Raw genomic sequence first — 26,683 nt, forward strand, 5'->3', positions numbered from 1 at the left:
TACAATGGAGCGGGCGGCCCGGGGAGCCCCGCGGAGCCGCCGCCGCGCCGGGCACTCACGCCAGCCGCCGCCGGGCTGCGGGGAGAGGGGCCGCGGCCCCGAGCCGAGCCAGCATGATCGGGAGCGAGCCAATCGCAGGGAGCCTTGCAGCGATACTCCGGGCAGGAAGCCAATGGCGGGGGCCGTCTTATGAAAGGTCGCGCCTGTCAGCCGCCGCCTGCGCTGCCCCGAGCGCCCGGCGGGGCTGGCACGGCCGCCGCAGGACCGGCGTGTGCGCCCGGCCGCTGCCCGGCATGCGGCGGGGGGGACGGGCCATGGCGGCGCCGGGGCGCCCACGCGGGGAATGGTACCGTCCGCTGACCCGCCCGCTCGCCTGCGCGCCGCCGCCGCCCCGCCCCGCCCACCCCCGCTACGGGCTGCCCGCACGGAGGCGGAACGCGGCCCCGCCGGGAGCCCGTTCCAGCGCTGCGGCGGATCCCGGCCGGGGCACGCAGCGGCACGGCGGGCACGGCCCCGCTCCCCGGTACCTGCCCACGGACCGACCACAACTGCGGCTACCCGCCGGACCCGCTCGGTCACTCACACACACACACTCAGCCGGTCAATCACTCACTCGCACACACACACACTCAGCCGGTCAATCACTCACTCGCACACACACACACTCAGCCGGTCAATCACTCACTCGCACACACACACACTCAGCCGGTCACTCGCACACACACACACACACACACACACACACACACAGCCGGTCACTCGCGCGCACACACACACACACACACACACACACAGCCGGTCACTCGCACACACACACACACCCGGTCACTCGCACACACAGCCGGTCACTCGCACACACACACACACACACACACAGCCGGTCACTCGCACACACACACACACACTCAGCCGGTCACTCGCACACACACACACACACTCAGCCGGTCACTCGCACACACACACACACACTCAGCCGGTCACTCGCACACACAGACACACACACACCCGGTCACTCGCACACACAGCCGGTCACTCGCACGCACACACACACACACACTCAGCCGGTCACTCGCACACACACACACACACTCAGCCGGTCACTCGCACACACACACACTCAGCCGGTCACTCGCACACACACACACACAGCCGGTCACTCGCGCGCACACACACACTCAGCCGGTCACTCGCACACACACACACTCAGCCGGTCACTCGCACACACACACACACACACACACACACACAGCCGGTCACTCGCACACAGCCATCGCGGGCACTGTGAGCCTGCCCAGCTCTGCACCCACGCAGGACCGTGGGACATCATATCCCTGCACATGGGTGACGGCCCTGCCAGGCGACCACGATCCCTCAGAACTGTGTGTTCCCTCCCAGTGACACATTGCAGGTGAGCCACAAGCTCCGTGATAAACACCATTCACTTAAAAAACCCCACACTGGCGTTCAGTATCTAGAACCGAGCAGGTAAACCTTGCCCCTCAGACGCCAAGGTGAACGGGTGCTTCTTGGAGACGAGTTCCAGATGCCCGGCTTTGCACATGGTAAATATAACTGTAATAAACAGTAATTCGTGTCCCAGGCTGGAGATGTGGGAAGAGCGGCACGCACCGCCATGCCACATGCTGCAGGGCAACACCAGAGCCTGGGCTAACACCAGCCGTGGGAACTGCCGCAACCCCCCGCACCTTCCCGTACACCTGCCTTTAGGGAGAAGGTTGCTCCCACCCCATCTTTCTAAAGACACTGCTCCATAATCTTCGTATTTCCCACCACCACCCCCCAGAGCAGCATCACTGCTGCTGTCAGCAGAAACACATCTTGCAAAGTGATGCTGGTCAGCACGGATGCAAACCAACAGACAAGGAAAATCTACAAGGCGTTTTTTTCCAGGGACTAAGTGATTAGAACAGCAAACTACAGAAGTAAAGCACACCTAATACAGCTAATAAGATTGTAACAGGTACTGGGGGTTGTTTGCCAGGACACTTCTAATCCCCGCTAGCAGGAGACAAACAACTGGGCATAATTACTTGCAAGCACAAGGTCACACCTAGGTAGGTGTCTTCTGGGAAAACACAGGTATTCCCAGGCTTCAACCACCGCAAACTCAGAAGTCAGGGTCGTCCCACGCCAGCAGTCACTACTGGTCAGCACCTGGGCATACAGCAGATACTTGCATCTTGAAAACCTGTTCCCCAGCCATGCGAGTGAGCACCCAGAGATGTGAAAGCGCAGAAGAGGACACCAGGAGCCCAAGGTGCCACCTGCCCCTGCCATGTGCCATCCCTTCACCTCAGAGAGCTTGGGGCAGCCTAAGCCATCACCCGGCCTCCAGCCAAGGTGTGCCGTGACTCACCCTGCCCTCCAGACACCCACTGCGGTACTGCTGCCTCCCGCCATCGCTCTTGCACAAAACAACAACTTCTGAGTGTTATTTTGTTGTGAACGTCCATTCCCTGTGTGCCCCTCGGGACAGGGTGATGCTGATGCAGGCAGTGAGAGCTCTCGACAACAAAGCTGTGGAACAGGGATTTTCTCCTGCTCATCAGCTGGGTATACAATCTATACCAAGCATTGATTTTTCCAAACACCAAGAAGAGTTAGAGCAGCAATTGATATATTTTACATGCTGAAGCCAAAGCAAGTTAAAGGCCACATTTTCAAAACAAGATATTTAATTTCACTTTCATTACAAGAGTAGTCATCCCTAACGAGGAAAGAAAGATAGCATGAAGGCAACATGCAAGCTGAAAACAGATGACAACTGTCTTTTGTGCTCACATGTAGTGAAAGGAGTCATCTTGCTGGTAGAACTCACAAAACTATGTTTTATTCCGAGTGTTGTAATAAGTTTTCTATTTAGAGTCAGACCAGCCACCTCCCTGCAGCGAAATCCGGCTCATGCTGAGGGCAGTGCCGTGTCTGCCGCTGCATTAACCCCAGCTGCGTTCCACCCGCCGTTCCTCGGGCTGCTAGCTACAAAAGTATTAGTGAGGAGCTATGATGTCTGAGAGGTGCATCCTCTGAATGTGAAGACATGCTAGATGTAGAGATGTACATTTTGTCTGCACAGTTACTTGAAGAAAAATTGTTTTGTCAGAATGTGTTATCTACCTGAAAACAGAGCCAAAAATGTCAGCTTTAAAAATAGCCTTCTAGCAAAAATAAAGCCTGACTCGAGAGCAGAGGTGTATCTTCAATATCTCCACTAAATAAAGGAAGATGTTGCCATAGAATGACATTTTAGCTGCATAAACCATTTTCCTCTCACTTTAAAATTCTCTTGTGATACCCTAAGTCACCAAGGAGTCTCCAATAAGCCTCAAATACTGAAGGATATCCCTGGCTGCAAAAAGCCCCAGCAGATACAGTGATGTCTCTGATAAGCCAGGAAAGACTGCGACAAATCCAGACGGAGCAACTATAGTGAGAGGACAGAAAGGGACTGAGGTGATTTTTTCTTTCCTTTTCAGTTCAATTACAATTTATTGGGGGCTGACAGTTTCCAGACTCTACCTACCCAGTAGGCCGTTCAGTACTAAGGGCTGCTCTTAATCCACAGCTGGGTTTTGAAGTCCACCTTTTGAAATGTGGAAGTATTTGCTGCTTGTTTTGGGAATGTTGCAACACAGGTTTCGCCAATTCATAACCTTGACCTCACTGATTATTGGGAATACAAGCGAAATGAAGCTAAAATATTTAAAGCAAATTAAAAAATGATTCTCAGAAAAGACAAAAGAGAGAAATAACACTGAGAAGTCATTCCTTAAGAGGGTAAGAGATGACTCAGTTGTCTGCTGAGCTGGGTCAATGAAAGCGATGAAGAAACTTCTCAAATCACAGAATCACAGAATCACAGAATGTTAGGGATTGGAAGGGACCTCGAAAGATCATCTAGTCCAATCCCCCTGCCAGAGCAGGAAAACTGAGGTGAGGTTACACAGGAAGGCGTCCAGGCGGGTTTTGAATGTCTCCAGAGAAGAATCCACAACCCCCCTGGGCAGCCTGTTCCAGTGTTCTGTCACCCTCACTGAGAAGAAGTTTCTTCTCACATTTAAGTGGAACCTCTTGTGTTCCAGCTTGAACCCATTACCCCTTGTCTTACTGTTGGTTGTCACCGAGAAGAGCCTGGCTCCATCCTCGTGACACCCACCCTTTATATATTTATAAACATTGATGAGGTCACCCCTCAGTCTCCTCTTCTCCAAGCTAAAGAGACCCAGCTCCCTCAGCCTTTCCTCATAAGGGAGATGCTCCACTCCCTTAATCATCAGTGGAAAGGTTGCAGCCTCTGAAGAAGCCTACGGGCTGTGGGCAGGAGCGTGTTCGTGTTCCTGCCCTGGACGGTTCCCACAGCCACTGCTCACACTCTGCCTGGACCCGGCTGTGCTGGACACTCCTGTTCTCTCCATCTCCATTCACATACGCCTCCTCGAAAGAAAGAAGTACAAAGCCGGACAGGCAAAAAGCACAACGCTAAAGAACGTGGCAGTGAAGAATGCTATTTTTATGCTCAGAGAAAGTAGAAGCTGAAAAAAATAGTCTCAGTGACATGAGAACTGTCAGCAAGAACAGATAATTACACAGCACGAATTCATCCTCATGACAATGACTCTAATGAGACAGGAAATGGAATAAAATCAATATTCTATTTACATTGACAGTACAATCTCAAAGTTCGAAATTGCCAAATGCCTGTCTTTTAAATAAAGAAATACAAAAATTACTGACTGCCTTACAGTATTTTCAAACACCTCTGCCAAATTCAAAGTTTACCAATAACATATCTCAACACAAAATTTGGAAAAGACACAGCAATTACTTCATGGCACAATTGAGGGATATAATTAGAGCGCTGTCACAAAATTAAGCGGAAACAATGAGCTAATTAACATCTTGGCCACATAACAGTGAAGGATTGATTAAAGAAAACCATTCTTTAGTAAACTACTGCTGAACAGACCAAACTGGTCTTGTACTCTAGCTCTGTGGGAACTGTACCCACTGCACCAGTATGACAGCACAGCAAACAGACCCCCCTCCCAATCTGCACTTTCACATCTGTTGGGGGAAAGCAGTGCAAAGGCAGCAGCATGGAGCAGCCCGCTCCAAACGGGAACACCGGACCCCGCGCCATGGAGAGGGCGTCACAGCCCCGGCCGGGTATCAGGGACACCCGCACGGCAACACCGGACCCCGCGCCATGGAGAGGGCGTCACAGCCCCGGCCGGGTATCAGGGACACCCGCACGGCAACACCGGACCCCGCGCCATGGAGAGGGCGTCACAGCCCCGGCCGGGTATCAGGGACACCCACACGGCAACACCGGACCCCGCGCCATGGAGAGGGTGTCACAGCCCCAGCCCCGCAGCCGGGACACCCGCACGGCACGGCGGCACTGCCAGCACCGAACCGAGCACGTCCCACACGTTTGTAAAAAAACTGCCAACGCTACTTCTATGACCCAAATATTTTGCATAATACACATAGTTTTAGTAGCAGTAGTACTGGTAGCAGTGCTTTAAAGGTTACTTCTGTCCTGTTTTAGCTCTGGCGCTCCCACTGATGGCAGTGGGCTTCCCAGGCAGATCCGCATCAGACGGCGGTTTATCTTCAGTGTATTTCATAGTTTCTGAAACCGCTTTAGCAGAAACACCTAACTGTGACACTACAGCTGAATTTAACACAGCCAAGTGTACTCGGTTCACAAAAACTGGAGAAATAATGAAAAAAGAGTCAACAAGTCATAAAGTAAGTGCCTCCAACTGCGCACACATTCCTACACTGTGCAGAAATGAGATTTCCTTGGAATCAGTTCTGCAAGACATACGTCCCTGAGCAAACCGAGCCCCAGTCTTACCAGCAGTGAAATGGCACTGACGTACAAATCCCACGGCCTGATCCTGTCCTGCTTTATGTTAGAATAATGCTGTTTGCAAGTCAGAAAGTTATACTGCAAATTCCACAAACCCTCTCTCCTTTAAAGAGCAGACAGTTACGAAGTAACCACTATTACTGTAATTTTAAAAAACCCTTGAAAAATCAAGAAATATGTCTGTTGACATTTTTATTTTTTATAACCTATGGTATATATCAGTCTCCTTTACAAAATCTGGGACTGCACAGCCGTGCAGGATCCACATGATCTGACAGCATCAGCTGGCTGTGTATTTATAACCAAGGCAGGGAAAGGTCAGTGTGTGTCTGACGAGGAAACGTGTGCCCTGGCCACTATCTGCTCCTGCAACCAGCAAGCCAGAGACACGGCACGGCAGAGGGACTGCTCTGCATTTCACCCGCTTTGCCCTTGATTTACACATTACAAAGCGTTCGCACATCCATCCTCAACACTGAAGTTGCAAGTATTGTTTCTGGTAGCAAAAACATATCCATACCATAATCCCTTTACCATAACATTTACATAATATATTTTAGAACTAGAAGTTCTGTATTATCCTGGCATAGGGGAATTGCAACCGTAAAAGAAGTGACATTTCCCATGCATCTAAAAAGAAGTTGTTTATCTTTAAAAATAACAGTAATCTAGTGATCTAACTTAAAACTCCAAGTGGGTTTTTTTTTAAAAAAAAAAAACCAAACTGAATCAAAACAACTAAAAGCTCTTTAGCTATAATCAGTCTTATATGCTTGTTATAATTAATATTAATTTTAAACATTGGATTTCTATACAATGACATGTAAGAGGCCATAACAAAATAACTACGCGCTCTTCCAAAAAGTAAAAAGCTATTTATTATTCAGACTCTTGCACATTAAGGACACGTCGTGTAATGAACTGCAAACGCACGCAGCCCAAGCAATGCAGGAGCGGCACGGGGGCACCCCGGCGGTGGCACCGCACCAGGGCCCCACGCCGTCCCTGCCACCAAAAAGGCACATTTCACATGGAAGATGTTTCCTACTGTCTCCTGCATCATGCACGCCTGTGACTTTATGTGACATGTTACTGCTTGTGTCAGTGGGAGCAGGCTGGGGTGCCTGCTCGGGATGCAGCAGTTTCTGGGTGGTTTCCTCAAGGACACGGCCACACACCAAACCTCAGGACAAGTCCCACAGCTGACACTCCAAACCGGGAGGTACTTGTACCAGTGGCAAAAAGAAGAGTACACATCACTGAAAAACACTCCTGTGTTGGCAGGGGATTTCTAACTGTACGTGTACGTGTGTATATACATAACACGTTATATATATATATATATATATCAATATATACGACGTGACAACAACAAGAATAGCAACTACTACAGAAAGAAGCGCTGTCCGTGACTCAGCAGGGAAGCACTAGCTCCCCTCTGACATGGAGCCCAGCTGACGCGACGGGCTCGGGGAGGAGCGGTGACCGGGAGGAGCGGTGACCGGGAGCCCTGGGCTCGGGGAGGAGCGGTGACCGGGAGGAGCGGGGACCGGGGAGGAGCGGGGACCGGGAGCCCTGGGCTCAGGGAGGAGCGGGGACCGGGGAGGAGCGGGGACCAGGAGCCCTGGGCTCAGGGAGGAGCGGGGACCGGGAGCAGCAGGGACTGGGGAGGAGCGGGGACCGGGAGCTCCCTCGCACTCCCTGCAGCAGCCGCAGCCTCGCTCCTGCAGCTCGGCTGCCTCAGCATCTGCTGCACAGCCAGGGAAAACACACCCGCACCTCAGTACTTCTAAGGTTCTAAACCAAATCTGCATGTTACCTCTAGAAAGGTTCCCGCTTTTTACAATCAGCTCTATCATCTTTCACTTCCCCTCCTGGGCACTGGCCCCGTGGCCCTGGTTGCACAGGGTGGCTTTTTCCTTCCCCTGACTGGGTCCCAGCCACGGGTAACGCGAGTCTTGCAAGAGCACTCTGGTGAGCATCCGATGGATTACGGCACATACATGGTCAGTACTAACATTATTCATTTATTACTAATAGCACTTGCTCCTGCTAACAAGCTCCTCCACTCAGCTTTGCTGACCTGCCCCAGGCTGGGCTGCCCCATCACCAAACTGTACCTTTCCAAGTTCTTGCCCGCTCGCACGATGGTCACTTTGTTATGTGAATAATGATGAATTAGGAGCCTGCATGTCCTTGCACACGTAAAATTAAACAGCGAGATTAAACCTGAACGTAACTACCAGAAACACAACAGGCTGCTGATGTCACCTGCTCCAGACCGGCGCACTGTCCCACCTGCAGAGCACCGGCCACCAGCAGGGACCAGCCGGCTGCAGCAACGTTCAGCGTGGGACGCCCCACCACCAGCCGCCTGCGCGCACAGGCCTGCTCACCTCGCGCCTGACTCGAGGGCAAACAAAAAGGGACGTGAATACAGATAATGAGGAACACGTTACACAGAGTTCTGCTTTCGACGGCAAGTCAGAACTCGGGTTTCAATGGCCTGGTCACTTCAGCTCAGTCATGGTGAGCTGTGGCAATGCCGTGACAATCACATGCTTCTCTCCAAGGATGAGAAAATTACATGGGAATGGGTGAAAAGAGGGTTGCCGATGTGGTAGGAACTGAAGGAGGGCAGCACGCCCCGGACAGGCCCACGGCAGCGCCGAGATGGCACTCGGCACCGCGGAGCAATGCCCGGGACAGCACCTCCACAATCCCCACGTCTCCGTCAGCCACAGCAGCGCCGCGCTGGGGACACCCCGAGCAGAGCAGCCAGGCATCGCTGGCACTGTAGAGCAGCGCCCGGGACAGCACCCCCACAGTCCCCCTGGTCCCATCAGCCACAGCAGCGCCGCGCTGGGGACACTCCGAGCAGAGCAGCCAGGCATCACCGGTATCGCCGACCCCACTCCTGCTGGCGTGAATGGCAAGGCAGCCACAGGGCTGCGAAACTGCTGCGAGGAAGGAGACAAAGTCACCTGCACTTCAAAGCTTTCTGTTTCTCAAAGAATCTGAAACGCAAAGTAGAGTATTTTCTGTGTTTTAATACATTCTGGCCTTACATTTAATTCATACTTATCACTCATATCCTTCCAGGACAGTAAAAACTTTTATGACTCTTCAAAAAATACAATGAATCTAAAGTAATTTATTTTCATTATTTATGTAAGAATCTAAATCCTAAAGAATGGGGTTTTTCACTCTTTATGCTCTGTCACCATCCAAGGTATCAGAGGTAACTGTTACACACTAATGTAAGAGAAAAATAATTCTTCTGATTACAGCAAAACCAATCAAGTCTAGGAGAGCATCGCCGGCTGCCTCCGCCAGCTTTACCTGCTTTCCCAAAGGATCTCTCACAGGGAAGGGTCCTCTCTGTCCTCCAGTTCTCCTCCACACATCCCATTTTTCACTAACGTCCCTGTGCAACCTACCCAAATTGAACAAGGCAGTGAAGGAATTTGGGAAAAAGCTCGAAAACTACAGTTTTACTTGTATTCTCACTCTTACCTCTAAAAGCCATTTAAAAGTACCTAACAGGAAAGTTTAAAATTCTAGTCTTATGCAAAAAAACATGGACTATTTGGAAAATAATTTCTGAAAAGATCTAAGAAAAAGCAACTTTTATAAAAATGGTGAGTAAAGACAGAATGCTTAGAAGTTGTAGAAAACAAAACAAACAAACCCAAAGCAATAATTTTGTCGGTCATGCAGAAAAATGAGTGAAAGAAGTCCAAATTCTTGTATTTTAGTTCCCACCATTAGCTGTATTTAATTAGAAGAATTGAACAGAGCTGCATCTACTTTTCACCAAAAAAATCACATCATTAAAGATTTATTTATGGAATATATTTCCACATAAATACAGGAGTTCCATAAAACGCTGATAAGCAGCAAGATATTTTCCCAGGGACTTTCTTCTAAGCAGCTTTCAAAGCTAAGTCATAGCAGTAAGTGCCTGCACTCCCAGAACGCTTTTCACTGTTACACATCAAAAAGCTGAAAAGCACATAATTACATTAGCAGTTTCACGGACTCGCTACCTTTGATTTTTCACTGCTTCTGAAACAAGTATCAAAGTCGGTTTAAGTTTTGCCTACGTATTGAGCACCGAAGGTTTCCCGTATAACATTACACATGGAAAGGATTTCACTGAAAACCAAAAGTGATCACATGAAGTCAGAAATGCCGCCCAGGCTCTAACAAAGTCTTCCCAACACTGGAAGAAACATTTTTTGTTCGGCGCTTTTTTTTCTCCTCCAGCCTCAGAGTGTCAGAAAAAAAAAAATACCAGGGTTTATTTCTCACAAGTAAATCATGCTGTGTTTATCGGTACGTGCAGCCGGCAGGACCTTTCTGCCATGGAAGCCAAACGGCACAAGCAACACCGAAATAACCGGTGTCAGTTGGGACAGTGAGCACCGACCTCAGGGACGGGCGAGGAGGAGGAGGAATGGCAAGGAGGAACAGCGAGGAGGAGGAAGAGGAGGAGGAGGAGGAGGAAGGGCAGGCGGTTCCGCACAGCCCCGTCCCAGCCGCCGTCCCGCCTGCGCCTCCGCGAGCAGAACGGGGCAGATGTTGGAGCAGCGGCTCCCGGGCGCCTGCGCACACGGACACACGTGCCGTCCACGGCGAATCCAGGCCCAGCTACCGCTGCCTCCAGCCTGGCAACCTGCTCGGAAAACCTGACACATCTGCCTGGCTGAGTGAGCTCCCCGAGCTGCACGCTCTGCCCCGGGGAGCACGGCGCTTAAAGCCTCGAGACTTCGGGTTTAGCTAGACCAAATAAACACAGCGAACTTCATCTTCTCCTACAGCAATTTACTTACATGTAAAAGAAAAGCTTATCTCCGAGAACACCGGGTAGGTGTCACCGCAATGGCAGAGGCACAGTTAAAGGACTCCCGAGAGGAGCACCGAGGGCCTGGCAGAAGCCAACTGATCAGCTCTGCCCGCTCTCCCTTTTTTAGAAGGAAAAATTCCCATTAGGTTCTCTGGAAGCAGGATTGGGCCCAGAGCCCAAGCATGCTCCGGGTTCCCAAGCCCTTACTCACCGCTCGCGGTCGGATCCAGCAGCGCAGCAGGAATGTGCGGAGCTGCTCCCCGTTCCTGCCCCGCTGCCAGCAGCACCCCAGCCACCCTAAACCCCACGCATCAACCCCACGAATCCTGCCTCCACCAGCTGGCACGTATAAAGGGTGAACGCAGACGCTGTCAACCAAGCCTCCCATGCAGGCTTCTTCAAGCGAACTTGAACTTACAGCCACCCAAGTCAGGACACGTTATTTATAATGCTTTTGACATTTTACTTTTCTCTCCAAATAATAGCTGCTCCAAGTTCAAGCCCAAGGCATATTTTGCCTTGCCAGATGATCTGCGACTGTCTCATGACTTATTACATTGTTATCATCACTAAGCTTAGCAAACAGGGCTGCTAAGTCTATTAATCTTCTGAAACACAAAGTCTGAAACCGTAGAAACAAAACAACTCACTACAAGATATATAAAATGTGCTATAGGGAGATAAGGGGAAAATTCAGTGCATGCTCTGTTAATTTTCTACTGTGCCACTGCAAGCAAGACTGACACACTTTTGTAAGAACCAGCTCTGAATGTAACATTAATGACAAGAATGTTAAGTGAAAAAAACTCCTTTTCCAAGAGCAGCTTCCCCAGGGGCAGCCAGTAAGGTTTGCTTCCAGTAGCAGAGCCTGGACTATACGCAGAAGTTTAAACTGCCACCTGTAAATTCAAACAAAGAACTGATAAAATGAGTCAAATACAGCTGGGCGAGCGCTGGAGAGCTACGGGGAAGCTCACTTCTCCAAATGTCAAATAACTAGAGATATTTTAACCCATCTAGCACTTCCTTCTTTTCATTGTGCTGAAGTTCATTCCAACTGAGCCACCGACATACAGCTTGCATATTTATGTCCCAAAATAATTTTCTATGAAAACAAATATTTGGCATATTTGCCAGAAGCACAAGGTGCGAAGAGCAACACAGGCAGTTGCACAGCTCCGATAGTTGCACAGCTCAAATAGGGCTGGAAGTTGTTTCTGTCCCAGAATTCTCACCAGCAGCGAGCGGCAGCTCCGCAGAAGGACAGACGGGCCGGGCCCGGGGCTGCAGAAGGACAGACGGGCCCGGGGCTGCAGAAGGACAGACGGGCCCGGGGCTGAGCAGCAGCGGGGCCAGCACTGCCCATGCCCCTGCACTGCGCTAACGCTGGTTATGCACTTGGCTTATGGAAATGATCGCCTGGCTACACAAAAGTCACAGCCAGTCGTGGTTCACTCAGTCCTGGCTTCCTGCGTTTTCCTTTGCAAGCTGTAGATTCAAATGAAAACGAACTCCAGGCGCAATATTTAACATCCTCGTGACAGTTTACCTTATAAGCTGCTGCTGCTATTTCTAATTACTACCAAATAGCAATTATGCCATTAAAAATTCAAGCTGCACTTAGTGAGAATTTAAGTGAGACTTTAGGGAGGGCTAATAGATTATATCTACTGCGAACTTGGACTTTTTTGTTATAGTACATTCAAAAAGAGTCCTCTCAGCTACCTCAAATAACGATATTTTGCATAAAAATATTCTTTTATAACATTGCAGCATATGTACATAATTTGAAACATGGACTATTTTACCTGGCAGTAAGCAGACATTTTAAAAAAATGACTGATCCCAGAAAAAAGCTCTTCTCTAACACACAGCTGGATGCCATCCCACGCCCAGCACAACCAGCCCTCACCCCATCGTCACCCAGTCCGTGGGCACCGACCGTCACCAGCTCAGCACCGCGGCCACCGCGCTCCTGCTGCACCCACGGGCGCCGGGAGAAACTCCAGATCAGCCTCAGAGCAGGAGAACGAACTGGTTCTGAATGCGCAGAGCAGCGGAAGACAACATGTGTCACCGGCTGTATTCTCCAAATGGACATTCACCCTGCACAAACTGCTGAGGGTACAACGGGAAGGGTGACACGGGCTGCTCGCTGGGACAGCCCCACCAGGAGCCGCGCTCCGTTATACAGTGCCATACGCAAAACCTTCACCTCCCAGCTTTTCATATTAATGTGTGCTTTTTTATCTTGTGATGTATTCAAGTTTCATCACAAGCGTGATACGGTTTTAATGATCCCTTCTCTTTCCTGGTTAATTGCTGCAAACTCTCATTGACACTAATGGGAATTACAATTGCACGTACTCATGGCAGAACAGACTCCAAATGTCACCGAGGACAGCAATAAAAAACCACTCATGTTTATCCTTTCGGTAAATAATTAGGGGGTAGTAGGAAGGAAATGTTGTTTACTTTGCTGCATTACTTGGGAAACTAAGTTTACAATCTGTAATTGTTAATAAAATTAAAAAAAAAAAAAAAAGATAGGCAACCCCCCTGGCTCTGCACAGCACCCACCCCTGTCCCCGCACACCCCAGCTCTGCCCATGCTCCAAAAGATCCCCGAGCCCCCTGGCAGCACCTGCACCTTTGTGTGCAGGATTATTCTGCCTCCACTTACAAACAAACAACAGTACAAAACCAGATTATTTCAGGCAACACCTGATTGCTGACATTAGTGTCCTCCTTTGCTCATAATGCAAAATCGTCATAAAAATATACAAAATAAAACCACACTAAAATTCCTTCTGGACAGAAGCAGTTGCAGGAATTTTTTTATAAGTATTCAGAGTTACAGAAGTCATCCTCAGCATGGACAAAAATCATAAAACTACTACAACAAAAGGGAATAGAACTTTTTTCACAGTTTTATCTTAATGAGCTGGTCTTTGTTAACAGCAAAATCACCTCTTCACAGCATTTGCATTTTAAATGTGCATAATGCAAAGGAAAACACATATTAAGCCTTTAAGGGTAATGAATAGTTACTGCAAGGCACTTTTTGTAATCCAATGCGTGTTAGACAAATGATGTCCCCAGTCTGTTCTGGACATGAAGAGGTGCTAAGGCTCGTCCTCCTAATCACAGCCATTCCTGGGCCGCTACCACCTCTGCATTAAATCTGAAGCAGCAGAATAAAACAAACACTTAAAGGAAACAAAAACAGAGAGGAAAGTGCCTGTTTTGAGCTGAGCTGGCCAGAAGACTTTCACCTACACTACATGTTTAAGAACCTTTACTGCAGCCACACGCCCCATCCGCACAGTACAGGAAAGCCAAGCGGCTTTAATGGTCTGTGGCCTCCGGGACACCAAAATAATGGCCCCGTGGCCAACACCCTTTTGACAGTTCACTGGTTTTTTTAGCTCTTTGGTGTGCTGCGACACCATCTCCCGCACTTCACATCCATTCTCCAGGTTTCCCACACACAGGCTGTAAGTTCAGAAGCCAGGTTTGCAGGTGACGCCGGGGTGCAGCGTGACGAGCTCGGACACTGTGCCACAGCCACAGCACACCTACCAGTCCCCCAAAAACCCCTGCGAGCACAGACACTACAGACGTTTTTCAATAGTATCTTCCCTACTTATGACATTGTGGAAAGTAGCGTTTTCAGTGCTCCTGAGACATGCAAACTGGACGAGCACCAGAAACCTCCACGCAAACAGGTTTTAGAAGAAAGCAGCAGCACCTGCTACTTTCAAATGCTTGTCAGTGTGTGGTATTTGTCACGGAGCTGTCTAAAAACGTCAGTTTATTCAATCCTCGGCATTGCTATGGGAAGTGGAATATCTATAAACTTTTGTAATTATTACCTATTAATACTAGAAAATTATGAACAGCATCTGAGTCTTAGTGAAGCAACAAAGTAGTAGAATTCAAGAGGTGGAGTAATGCAAAAGAAAATTAACCTTTCTCCAAAACTGAAAATGAATGCCTACATTTAAGGCTTGAAGCAGCTTGTTTCACACTTACTTATTCCTGATTATATTTTTGAACTTCCCAAAGCAGAATGAACTGACAGCATTTCCAGTCTAAAGTAAAATCAGCAAAATTCCCTGACACTTTTATGTGTCCCCCACACCATACCCATCACCGACCGCAGCCAGCGTGGAGCTGAACCCGCAGCCCAGCCTTCCCGAGGGCTCACACTGCGCTGCTGTATGTGGCGCGAGGTTCTCCAGGACCCTTTCCGCACCCCACTAAAGCCCCACGCCCCGGTCTTGCCCAGGATTACGCTTTCACCGTCCCCCCAGTCCCACCAGGATGAGCTGGGCTGGAAACTCTCACACCACCCAACACCAACTGCAGCGAGTCAGCGAGAGAGCAACTGCTTGGCCGTGGCTGCCTACAGACAAACCTGCGAGCAAAGACTATGAATTATGATAACTTCCACAATTACATAATAACATACCAGAGAAATTTTAAATGAAAATTATCTGCTTCCAGTAATTAAACTGTTTTGTTGATACTCCTCAATATAGAAACTATCTATTACCTTGTTAATCTACCAGACCTAAAACGCTAACATCTTCTGCCTGGAGGGCGAAGGACACAGGTCAGACATCTGCCCAGGAGGGTCCGAGCTGCAGGGAGCCGTCGGACACGTGGAACTGGTGACCTCCCGAGTTTGCAATACAGCTTTGAGCCCAGAGACACGCGAAGCTCGTGTGGATCTGGCACGTGGCACAGCTGTGCCTCGCAACACTTCTGACACAGCCAGCACAAAGGAGGATTTTGTGGGTAAATGAAAAGAAATCACAAAGCCAGGCTGTTCCCAGCACAGGGAACGCGGGCGCTGTGCCGTGGATGTATGGAAACCATACACTCCGCTGCAGCCAAGGGGAGTTCCCACACAACAGCTCTGACGCTGCTTCCTAACTCAAGTGAATTACAAATTGCTCACACAATGCCCCAGTTTTGCCCACTGATTTAACAGCTTCATACATAATGAAGCATCCCTGGACTCGGATCCTTGCCTGCCATTAAAAATAAACTGAATCCCGTGATGGCTTTAAGGAAAGGAGACAATAAATACGCTGTCACTTTCTCTCTCAGAGACCAGATTAAGAAATCTGTTGCCGCCCATCTTTCCGCAGTAGCCCCAGCAAATAACAGCTGCACAACCCTGTACCTTCAGGTGTCACTCCACAATTACTGTTAATTCATATATACAACACATAGGGTAATAAGTTTTCAAATTTTTCCCAAGTCTGGAGACTAAGTGGTCATAAAACCCAGAATGTCTAGTCATCACCATCGCTCTTCTATTTCAACATCACATTTCAACTAAGCCTGAAGAACTTGTGCAGCTCAGAAGCCTGGCCTTTAAATCCAGGGAAGTCCAACTCAATTTTACAATGTTCTAGTCCTCCCCTGATCCAACACCAGCTGAGGAAAACAGAGTGACATGGGCCTCACAAAATGTACATGGCAAAAGCAGGTGCTGGAAGCACAGAGCCCAGCTCAGCGTCACCCAGCGCCCCGTCCGGTCCCTCACCACCGGCCACCTTCCTTTCTCTGCTCTCTCGTTAAATCATCGCAGTGTTGGTGTGTGTCAGCACGGGGCAGGGTCAGCCCGGCACGAGCCTGCGCTCCACCGCAGCTCCCAAGTGCCAACAGCCAGCGCTCACCCTCAAACCTCCCCTGCAGTAATAAGTATCACCAGTTAATTATATATTATGCAAATTACCTCCTTGTGTCACTTTGGAATGCGTTGTCATTTCATTAGAACCTTTTTTCCGTGGTGCTAAACAAGATATGGTCCACCTATGTATTCAACGTTGTTACTCGTTATTTACCTCTCTCCCTCCTGTCCTCACATCTCTCTGTGGAACCTGCTCTCATGCAGTTTCACTGTCTCTACTTTGTCACTCGTGTCCTTCTGCTACTGCCATGTTTTGCAGTGTATATTCCATTCCTCAAAAAAAAAATCATCAAAAGAAAGAATTCTAAAAGAAATGATATATTTTTCTAAACCAACCATTTTATACTGACGACATCCCTGCATTCTTCTCTCCCATTACGTTAACGTCTTAACTTGTTTACAGTAACGAGATGCAAAACAAAGTTCTGAATTCGATAACTTTCACCAAAAAAAGCAAAAAACCAAACCAGCACCAAACCCAAACCCAAACGCAAGCACTATCCGCACCCAGGTCGCGCAGAAGCTCCCGAAGGACCAGGCGGGCAGGCAGTACGTCCGGACACGGGATTTCGCTCCCGCCGCGCTGAGCACGCACCACACTGGTGACGTCCCTTCCAAGCTACCGTCTGCTTTAAAAATCTGCCCGCAATAACCGGGCTGTTGGAGCAGCCGCAGTGCCCGGACTCAGCCCCAGCACAGGCCCGACCCCCGCGTCCCCCGGCCCGGCCCTCCCGCCCGCGGGGCTTCCCCTGCCCGCCGGCCCGGGCCGCGCCGCTCGCCCCCGCACCTGCCCCGCACGGCTCCCGCCGGGCGAGCTCCCGCCGCCGGGCTGGGCCCCCCCGGCCTCGCCGCCTGCACCGGGGCATGGGCAGGCGGGCTCGCCCCGCCGCGCACGGCGGCTCCCCCGGCCCGCTTCCCCGCCGAGCGGAGGCCCCCCCCCCCGCTTCCCCGCCGGGCCGCCGCCCCTGGGCCGCGCCGCGCCGGGGAGGCCGCTGGGCCGGGCGGGCGGTCGCGGCGCCCCGGGCACCTGCGGCGCCCCGCCGGCACTCACCTCGGGCATGCTCGCGGGGCGGGCGCGGCCCTGCCCGGGCACGGCGGTGCGGGCGCGGCGGCCCGGCGCAGTCAGGGGCACATGCTGACAGCGCCGCCGGCGCGGCGGGCGGGAGGCGGCGGCAGCGGCCCGGGCTCCCCGCGCCGGCCCCGGCCCCCGCTTCCGCCGCCGCCCCCGCCCCACCCGGAAGCGCCCCGGCCTCGGCCCCGCGGCAGCCCCGGGCCCGCCACGGCCCCGCGGGGAGCCCCGGCCCGGCCCCGCTCACCTAAGCCCGGCGCGGGCTCCGGGATCCGGGCGACGCGAGCCCGAGGACAAGGTGTCGAGCGGAGGCGTCGCGGGCTGCCCTCCCCCGGGGACTCGCCGCCTTCATCCTCCCCGCGGCGGCGCGGCCCGGCGCCTCATGAGTCACGGTGCCCGGGCCCCAGCACACGTGCCCGGCCCCGCCGCCGCCTCCGGTTTCGGAGGAAAGGAAAAAAAAAAAAAAAAAAAAAGGCGGGGGGAGGGAAGCGGGTGGAAAACGTCTCCAGCACAACCGCCCGGCCAGGCCGCGCTGGGCCTGCGGGCCTCAAGCTGCGTTCTCCAGCAGAACGCTCTTCGTTCGACACCCCCCAAAATGCTTGTCCTCTAATGAGGCCACAGTACCGATCTTCTTTCTAGAGCAGGCAAAACCCCCGTGCTTTTATGCCGTTTCCCGCTCTTCCTTCATCTTGGGCAGATCGAGCCCATTGCAGACTGGTGATTTTTGCCCATGTGGCCCCAGCCAGACGAGCCTGGAGGTGACGCTGATGTGGGGTCTCGCGGGGCTGCACTGGCCGGCGGGGTGATCCCCATGGGCTCCCCGGGCACGCTGGCCGGAGCAGATGGCCGGTGCCCACCGCGACAGCCGAGCCCTGCTCCGAGCTCCCGCGCTCCGGAGAGACCGCGTCCCTCCGAGACCAGCACCCCCGGCACCGAGGCGCCAGTTCTGCTCTGCCCAGCGTCACCGGGGCTGGGGTCAGTCCTGCCACGCCAGCGACGCTGACGGGACCAGCGCAGAAAACGGAGCTACGATAATACAGATTAGTCAGACACAATGTAAATGCGTCCCTTGCCAGATCGCCCACGTCTAGGGCCACGCGTGAAGGAATCTCAACAAAACAACGTGGCACTAACCTAAGGGACAGAAAAAGAGAAGGATGCACAGCTGAACAGGCAGAGAGGCAGGCAGGCTGCTGGGGGCGTGTGCCAGGGCACCGGGGACACGCAGGGGCTGTTCCCACCCATGTCAGCCCGCTGGGATGCGGGACAGGAGCTCCGGAGATGGTGTTGGGGACAAAACGATGGAAAGAAGTGGAAACAGCCTGACAGTGGCAAGACTGGGGGAAGCACAGCAATGATCTTCCAAGATTTAAGGACACAATAAAGAGCAGGGAACAATCTTGTCTCTGTATTTATGGTGGTGAGGACAAGAAGATGGGCTGAAACTGCAGGGAGAGAGATTCAGGCTGGACTTAGAGGGAAAAAAAGGCCTGACAAGGGTACAGAATCAAGGTTAGACACTCGTCTGGAGGAGTGATTTAGGTCCACTCCACCCTGCCTGGGGCGAGGGAACGGATTAAGTGACCTTTCATGGCCCCTCTTCCAGCTCCTTCTTCCTCTGCCCCTGCCGGAGTTTACTCCTTTTGATCTACACTTCTTTTTTCTAGTGTGCAGTCCGTTCCATCCCCGGGGCTCACAATATACCTCTTATGTTGTTAATTCTTTTTTTTTTCTGTTTGCCATAAAAGAGTCTCATGCCTTTGAGAACTATGTTTTTCAGTTTTCTATATTTCAGCATTTCAATAAAATCAGCGGCTTTTACTTTGACTTTGATATCAAGGCAGCAGTCATGTGTCTGAGCCAAACTCACACCCAAACCCTACAAATATTTGCACTGATTCCAGGAGACGTCTTGCTTAGTATTTTTTTCCAATTATTATATCATATGAAGCAACTATTTATTGCTAAGGCTGAGCTTATTTCAATGCATATACACAAAGGTTTTTTTAAAAAGCTCAATTATTCCCTTTTCCGTTAAACTTTTAATTTCAATTTCTATTTCCTCCCATAGGGAACGTTTCAGAGAACCGTTACCCCATGGCGAGCGCTCCAGCAGTTTCTGTTCCTCCGGGTGCCTGTTGCTCAATGTAACGGTAGCCAATTAGTCAAGACGAGGAAATCCCCTGTCCCCCGGGCGCGGGCTCTGCCCCGGCAGCTCCGGGTGCCGCAGCCCAGGCTGTGCCCGGCCCCAGCCCCAGCCCGCGGGCACCTCTGCGCGGGTCACGGTGACCGGCGCGGCCACCCACGGTACCGGTACCGTGCTCCTGCCTCTCGGCATGGATGAGACTTACTGCAGGGAGCTTCCACAGAGGCTTTAACCACCCTTAGGTTTGGAAAGCATTATAAAATGAACATGTCAAACTACTGCAGCTCCACCTCCACAGAGCTTTCTCTTCGCTTTGGTTGTGAAAATTAAGAGCCATTGAATAAATGCGTGTTCACGGAGACAAAGAGTGTGAATCCTATAAACAAGTTCTGCTGCCAGCATAATCTACACTGTGCCAAAAAGACATTGTAATGTCTACAAGGAGGCAATTTTTTTCTGAAGTCTTAAGAGTTGTGATGCATCAGTCCTTCACCGGCAGGGACCGCAGCACAGGGACGTGCATGGTGACAGAAGGGCACGGCCAGGCCGCTGCAAGGAGCTGGGTGCCACACACTTCAGAAGTTAAAACGCCAAAAACTATAGGAGGCTTTTCCATGGTTGGGTTTTCACATTTGGTCTGACCTCCTGCCCGTCTCCCTGACAACTCAGGCCAGTGCCCCAGCCCAGCACAGGCACCTCAGCAAGGGGCTGGTTTGATGCTCCCGTGCACGTGCTGCTCGGGCTGTCCTGCACCCCACAGCTCTCCTGCTCACCCCCGTGGTGTGCAAACAGCAGATACTCCAAACACCTCCGTCCTTTACACCTGACACTCCTTGCTGACTCTATTTTGAATCCCAACACCTCTGCTCTTCACTGTGTTCGGCGTTGCTCCCGCAGCGGTGCTCTCGCCTGGCAGCACTTGGGCGGACGCTGTGACAGTGTCTGGTGCCCTGCGGCTCGAAAACAAACAAGGGACACAGGACCCCCACACACAGGGTCCCCTTGTTGGATGTGCTTTAATTTCAGCCGCTCTGTGTTTCCACAGCCTGGGACTCCCATGCCATGTATTTTTTCAGACCGCAAGGCTGGTATTCATCCCATCGGCATGAATAACAGGCTACCAGAAAACTACCAGGCACATAGACATCAGAGAAGACAAGGAAAAAAACAAAGCCTTTATCTCCAGTATCAGAAGCGTAACTTGCTTGCGTTAAACATCTCTATCAACACAGACACCTTGTTCCAACTTCATTTTTCCACCAAACACACTGGGGTTGTATTTCTGCTAGAACTTTGTCTTGCCATCTTCTCCCTCTCATGCTTGTCTTTTACCCTTAAAACCTGTAATTTGTGTTTGTAATTCTCAGCATCACTTGTTACCTGTGCCCAGTTGTTCCAGAATGCATTTATTTTTACCTTACAAACGAAAAAAATCAGTACTAAAGTGGTATCCCCACTGCACCTGAATGCTACTTTTATTCATTTATAGATACTGAGCTTCTGTTGACTTCTGAAATTTCAAATGATTGCTCAGAATTACATCCGCCACATCCTTCAATCCATAACAGAATAAGCCAAAACACTTTGCTGTTTGCTTTGAAATGTATTAGGCTTGGAGAATAGAAGAAATTTGCCTTTAAATTTTCATTTTTTCTTGATCTGTACTCAGGGCTGAACTAAACAAAGAGATATGTTTTGTGAAATTAGGTGATAATGTGCTTTTCAGATTTAATAATTTTCTCTTCATTTTTTTTGGCTTTATTATAGAAACTGGAGACGGAAAAGGTATGAAGAAACATTCATTTTTCTTTCAGGAAAATATGCCATGAATTTTCATTTTTGTTTCAAAGAAGTTTAATCCAGATCAGTAAAAAGTTCATGACAATTGGTATCCCATGGTATTTTTATATTTGCCTGACTTGCAGGACTTTGCCTGTGGTTATATAAAGCAGCAGCGGCACAGATGCACTGCTCAGATAACGGCAGCGTTGGGTGCACACGCCTTGGGAGTCCCTGGGAACGAATATTGTAATGGATCATTTGTTGCTCTTCCTGTTTCTGTTCTATCACAAAGAAAGACGCGAGGCCGTTTCCTTTCTGCACGCTGACATCAGTACGCCGGGCATTTCCAAAGCGGTTGTGCCGCTCACAAAGTTTTCCCTACAAACTCCTCACCGCCCAGATTGCTCTTCAACCGCTTCAGTAGGCCAGTGTCTGCACAAGCGATCTTTTCTACACGCAGAGCTAGCTTTACAACGTAACTGCTGTCTAAACCGGGCCTCCTCCTGCCCCGGGACGCAGGCACCGAGACGCGCGCAGCTGCACAGCTGGAACGTTCATGCCCTGTTCATCGGGGATGCCCTTTCTCGCCATAGCCTATACAGTGAACACATTCCATTTCGCATGTTTCTGTCGGTTTCAGGGCTTTAAGCACAGATGCCAAGTGCAAGCTCTGCAGTGACAAGGTGTCCAGGCAGGGCACGGTAAAGAGGAAATCATGAGGAAGCTGCAGATCCAGTGATGTCCCAGATTGTCATCTGACAATGATCAACTGGGATCCCAAACAAAACAATGGACTAATCATCTTCCAGCAGAGAAAGATAAAGAAATATGTCATTGTACACTTAGCCTCGTATGTCATTTAAACGTAAAAGACATCAATTAGGAGACAAGGGAAAAGAGAAACACATATACAGAGAAAGTATTTTGAGAGACATTTCATGGTTTAGAGTCGCTATGCATCCTTACAGCCGGAGCAAAAAAGAGGAACCCTCGTGGCGGAGCTAACGCAGCCCCGGCGCGAGTGAAGCAAGAGTCCGACCCCAGAAAATGGAGCAAGGTTTCCTGCCCTGCCTCCAGCCCCGCAAGCCTGGGCAAATCCAGCAAGCTCGAAATAGGTCTTGTGGCCTCATTGTATCATTCCAAACAGCTGGAATACAATAGGCGCAAACCAAACCTTGTACCCTAACTTTTCCTTTTTTTTGTTTCCCTGGCCTTTATTAAACGGCAAGTACAGAAGCTACTGCAAAGAGACTAAACGCAATTAGGATCCTGAAGAAGCCGTTTGCTTCTTTAGGCTGTTATTTGTTCGACACTCATGAAACTAAAGTTCCCCGAAAAGGCCCGACATTAGATTTCAGTCTCGCCAATAAAGAAAGCAATCATTACATCTCTCCTCACGCAGCGCAGCTTCTGCAGTAACGAACTTCCGCTCGCAGCGACACGCAGCCATCGCTGTCACGCTGCCCTGCTAAAAGTCCTTTTTTCTGTTTTAGCGACATTATCTACGTGTGCACTTTAGTGAAGATAATGTACAAATTTCAGACTCGGCCCTTCCGCTGTATTGTCCTTTCATTTTAAAGTCTCCTGCAACTATTAAGTGACAATATTTTTGTTAAAAGTAATAAAGAATTTTAAATCTCTACTGGTCTACAAGCAAATAAATGAGGAAAATCCACACTGATAGTTTGACAGTGAATAATTACGACATATGCTACATCCTTGCGTTCTCTGTAACGATGATTTCTGTCTGGCTCTTCAGTTGGGGCTGGAGCCCGGCTGGCAGTGCCGGCTCCACTTTAACCTCCGTGGGAGCATCACGGGTGCCTGGGACGGGTGGACCCTGCCTGTGATCCGCCATCGCACAGAATCACAGAAAACTGGTGGGACCTTCACCAGCAGCAACGTGTGTCATGGCAGGAAGCCAAGGGTTCACTTGGAGGGGATTCATGTAATTTTCATTTCTCGTGGGCTTTACCGATGAGCACAGCTATGGTGGTGGGGCCTCAGCACGAGCGCCCTGCCCTGTCCCCCCTCGCCGGCAGCACGGAACAAACCGCTGAACCACCTTGTGGGGTTCTGAAAGCGCGCGAAAAAAAAAAAAATCTTTCTCCCAACTTTTCCTGCAGAGCAAGCACCCCAGGAGATCAACAGACAACACCAGAAGAAAAGAGCAGGGCGTACCCGCGGCGGCGGCTCCCGGCTCCCAGCCGGGTTTGTGCCTGCGTCCCTGGGAGCGGGTCGGTGCTCGCTCAGGGTCCCCAGGGGCTCCACACCGCTGGGGTCCCCCCGCACCCCCAGCAGCGTCCGCTTTGGGATCTGACTGCTGCCCTTAATACTCTTCAGAACTGCAGGGGTTTGTTACTTAAACTTTGCATGACAAAATTGTGTGTTTAGTGCTCATTTCTTTAACATATAACTTAAATCTTCCCTAACTTCTCTCAAGACAGCCAGAACTAGATGCCAAAGTAGGTGCAATGAAATGCAGACATAATAAAACAATCTAGCTTTCTGAACAACTTACCGTAACCCACTAAACAACCGTACGCTACTCTGCTGCGAATTTGCACAGATGGCAAGAGCCACGAATTGGAGTAAAAAGCAGAATTCTTACCTGGGGACCGTCCTGCACGGTGCATGGAGCGTGCTGCAGCTCTGCCAGCGCGGCCACCGCCTCCTCCGGCGGCGCGCGGATAATTATACCGTGCGTTTTTTGCAACTGCAGGATGGTGGCCTAGGGAGGGGGGAAACAGTGAAAGGCCACAAGAACCACACTTTCCAAACTCTACAGGTCTAAGGATGTGAAATCAGCTATTTGCAGTGGCACACAGCAGTAACCATGGTGATGCACTGGGGTTTGCATATATATTTTCTTAAAGAAGCAAAAATTACGTTCAGCTAATTAAAAAAAAAAAAAAAAAAGAGAGATGCAAGGGGAAGTGCTTTTGCATCGCAGCCGCACCTCGAGCTGCGGCGTGGCTGGCCGCTGGGGAAGCTCACGTCTTGGGCGCAAACGCGCGGTTTGAAATGCACCAGTTGGAGACGTTGCCATTGTGACCCGTTGATCTGCCCACCGGCACCTGGCGGGGCCGGGCCAGGCGGCCCGAGCAGGCCCTCGCCCGCGGTGCCCGGCAGCGGGGCGGCGGGGTGGCGTCCCTGGGGCTCCCTGCCTGCTGCGAGCCGCAGATAACGGTTGCGGGGCCGGCCTCACCGGCCAGAGATCCCTAGACCCGTTTTTGTTATTTCTGCTGCGACCGCCGCCATCTCGGGCTTCCTGCGCCAGCAGCAGCCCTTCCGCCCCGAGCCCTGCGGCGCAAGAGCTTGCTGCGTGGGGCAGAGCTTGCTAGAAACGTCCCTTGCTCAACCTGGGGAGGGAAACACTGTCCCCTGGCTCTACCAGGCACTGGCAGCCCTTGCTGAACCGCGGCTGAGCGGCCCTGGCCGGGCAGCACCGGGACAGGAGCGCTGCCGGGCGGGCGCTGCCGGGGCAGGGTGCGTGGGCGGCAGCCGGGAGCAGCAGCGCGGGCACCGCGGCAGAGGAGACGCCGTCGGCTTCCTCTGCCTGTCGAAGCTGCTTTCCGCACGGTGCACGGGAGCTGAGCGTGCACAGCAGCCGTGCCCGGGGCTGCAGCCCCAGCTGCGCTGCCAGCAGGTGCTGGCGCGCGACTGCGCGGCAAACCAGCGCGGGGAGACGCTGCAGGCGACGCCAGCGGGAGTTACGGACAGGATTTCTCGTTGTTGATTTCCCTCCTGTACCAGTGCCTCCCTCTGCTACTGTGGTGCTGTCAGAAAGCTGGTGCAAAGCACAGAGGTTCAGTTCACCATCTCATCGCACCGGGTGTTGCACGAGTTACCAGAACAGCCTCACCGGAATCGCTCAGCCCACCTCATGGCACGGCCTGGTTGACCCCGAGCTGGTGCCGGCAGAGCCCCGGCCAGCCCACGGCTCGGCTGCAGCACCCCCAGCAAAGGCGGCTGCACGGCGCCGGGGAAAGAGCGTCCGTCCGCACAGTGCCCTCTGCACGGCTGCTGCAGAGCTGCCCGTTGGTGACACGGAGCCTCTGCAGACCTGGCTGTGTATCGGCACCACCGAAGCGCAAGGTGGGGTGGGAAGGCTAGCGCCGGCGGTGCTGGTGCTGGGGCACGGCCTGTCCTGCACACGGGGCAAGGAGAGGCCACGCCAGCGCCCGGGCTCCCTTCCTACGGGCCCCGCTCCGTGGGCAGCTGAAGGCCGTGTCCGTGGGAAGGGCTCTCCCGTGGAGCCGCGCGGACCCTCCCGGCAGCAGCCGCGGGCCTGAGGGGTGTGCAGCTCTGACGGCTGGCTTGACCGTCCCGACGGGCAGGCGTCGCAGACAGCATCTCCCGTGGATCTGCTGCCAGGAAATAACAGAAACAGGTACAGCGCTTAGCACAATATAAATACTCTACTCTGCCTACATTTAGTTTGCAGGCAGGAGGACTTAACTACTAATTCCTACAGGATGAAGCACCAAACGCTGCTTTTTAGGGAGCAGGATACTCCAGGTTTGATACTTTGGCACCTTATATAACATCAAGTTTCACCTTTATACCTGGAAGTTAGGACCTGATTTACAAACCAGGCTTCTTCCATGTTAAAAGCCCAAACTGTTAATGAAATACGCCTTCACAAGGACAACCCTAGGAAAAGGTTTTTAACGACTTACAGAGAGGTGCTTTGCGGAGCAGCTGTGGTTCAGTGCTGTGTCCAGGAGCGACGTCCTCCCACACTCATCATCCTCCTCCCGGGCAGGACACAAACATCCGCCCGTGAAGACAAGCTCTCCTGCTCTTAAAAAGCGATATAACTAAGTTGGCAATCCTCCTGTGCGCACGCTGTTACACTGTGTTAGGATTGTTTAAACAGAGGCAGACAACTGAACGAGATCAAATACTGCTGTCGTCATGTGTGAGTCCTTAATCCACGGCAGCGGGGATGGGGAACACATTTAATCTTTGTCAGTTGTTCTTTTATATATAGCACATTAAAATGCTTTACCCGTGTAGCATAAGAGTATATTCTGTGTTACTGTGTGTCTTGCAATTAACGCAGTAGACAGAGCAGGAAAAATGTATTTACCTCCTCCAGCAAAAAGTACTTCTCTCCTTTTGGTAACCAGCAACCTTTCCCAAACAGAGCCTTCAAACGTAAAGCAAGATCCAGGACACCGCAAAGACTCCAAACCTTCAGTCTTCATTTCAGTTCCTGACAGATAACA

The 26,683-nt window shown here is 51.4% G+C and overlaps 1 protein-coding gene and 1 long non-coding RNA gene across 11 annotated transcripts in view; one reads left to right on the forward strand and one right to left on the reverse strand.

Annotated features, from left to right (window-relative positions):
* Positions 1-24,101, reverse strand: part of MBNL1 (muscleblind like splicing regulator 1) — an 85,978-nt gene extending 61,877 nt beyond the window's left edge. For 6 of the 10 annotated variants that reach the window (XM_065640238.1, XM_065640236.1, XM_065640235.1 and 3 more), the window contains exon 1: positions 17,504-17,669. In XM_065640238.1, coding sequence (XP_065496310.1) covers positions 17,504-17,512 — 9 coding nt within the window. In that variant the 5' untranslated portion in view covers positions 17,513-17,669. Of the gene's footprint in view, positions 1-59; positions 272-17,503; positions 17,670-17,768; positions 17,950-24,060 lie in introns of those variants that run through there. The other 4 variants (XM_065640240.1, XM_065640232.1, XM_065640241.1 and 1 more) reach the window with 3 other exon arrangements.
* LOC135991639 (uncharacterized) lies at positions 7,731-8,354 on the forward strand. The gene is made up of 2 exons (XR_010606533.1): positions 7,731-7,870; positions 8,201-8,354. It is a non-coding gene; the product is annotated as an uncharacterized LOC135991639 (long non-coding RNA).
* Positions 24,102-26,683: the final 2,582 nt, after the last annotated feature.

This window comes from Caloenas nicobarica, chromosome 8 (genome assembly GCF_036013445.1).
Source record: "Caloenas nicobarica isolate bCalNic1 chromosome 8, bCalNic1.hap1, whole genome shotgun sequence".
Classification (NCBI taxonomy): Eukaryota; Metazoa; Chordata; class Aves; order Columbiformes; family Columbidae; genus Caloenas; species Caloenas nicobarica.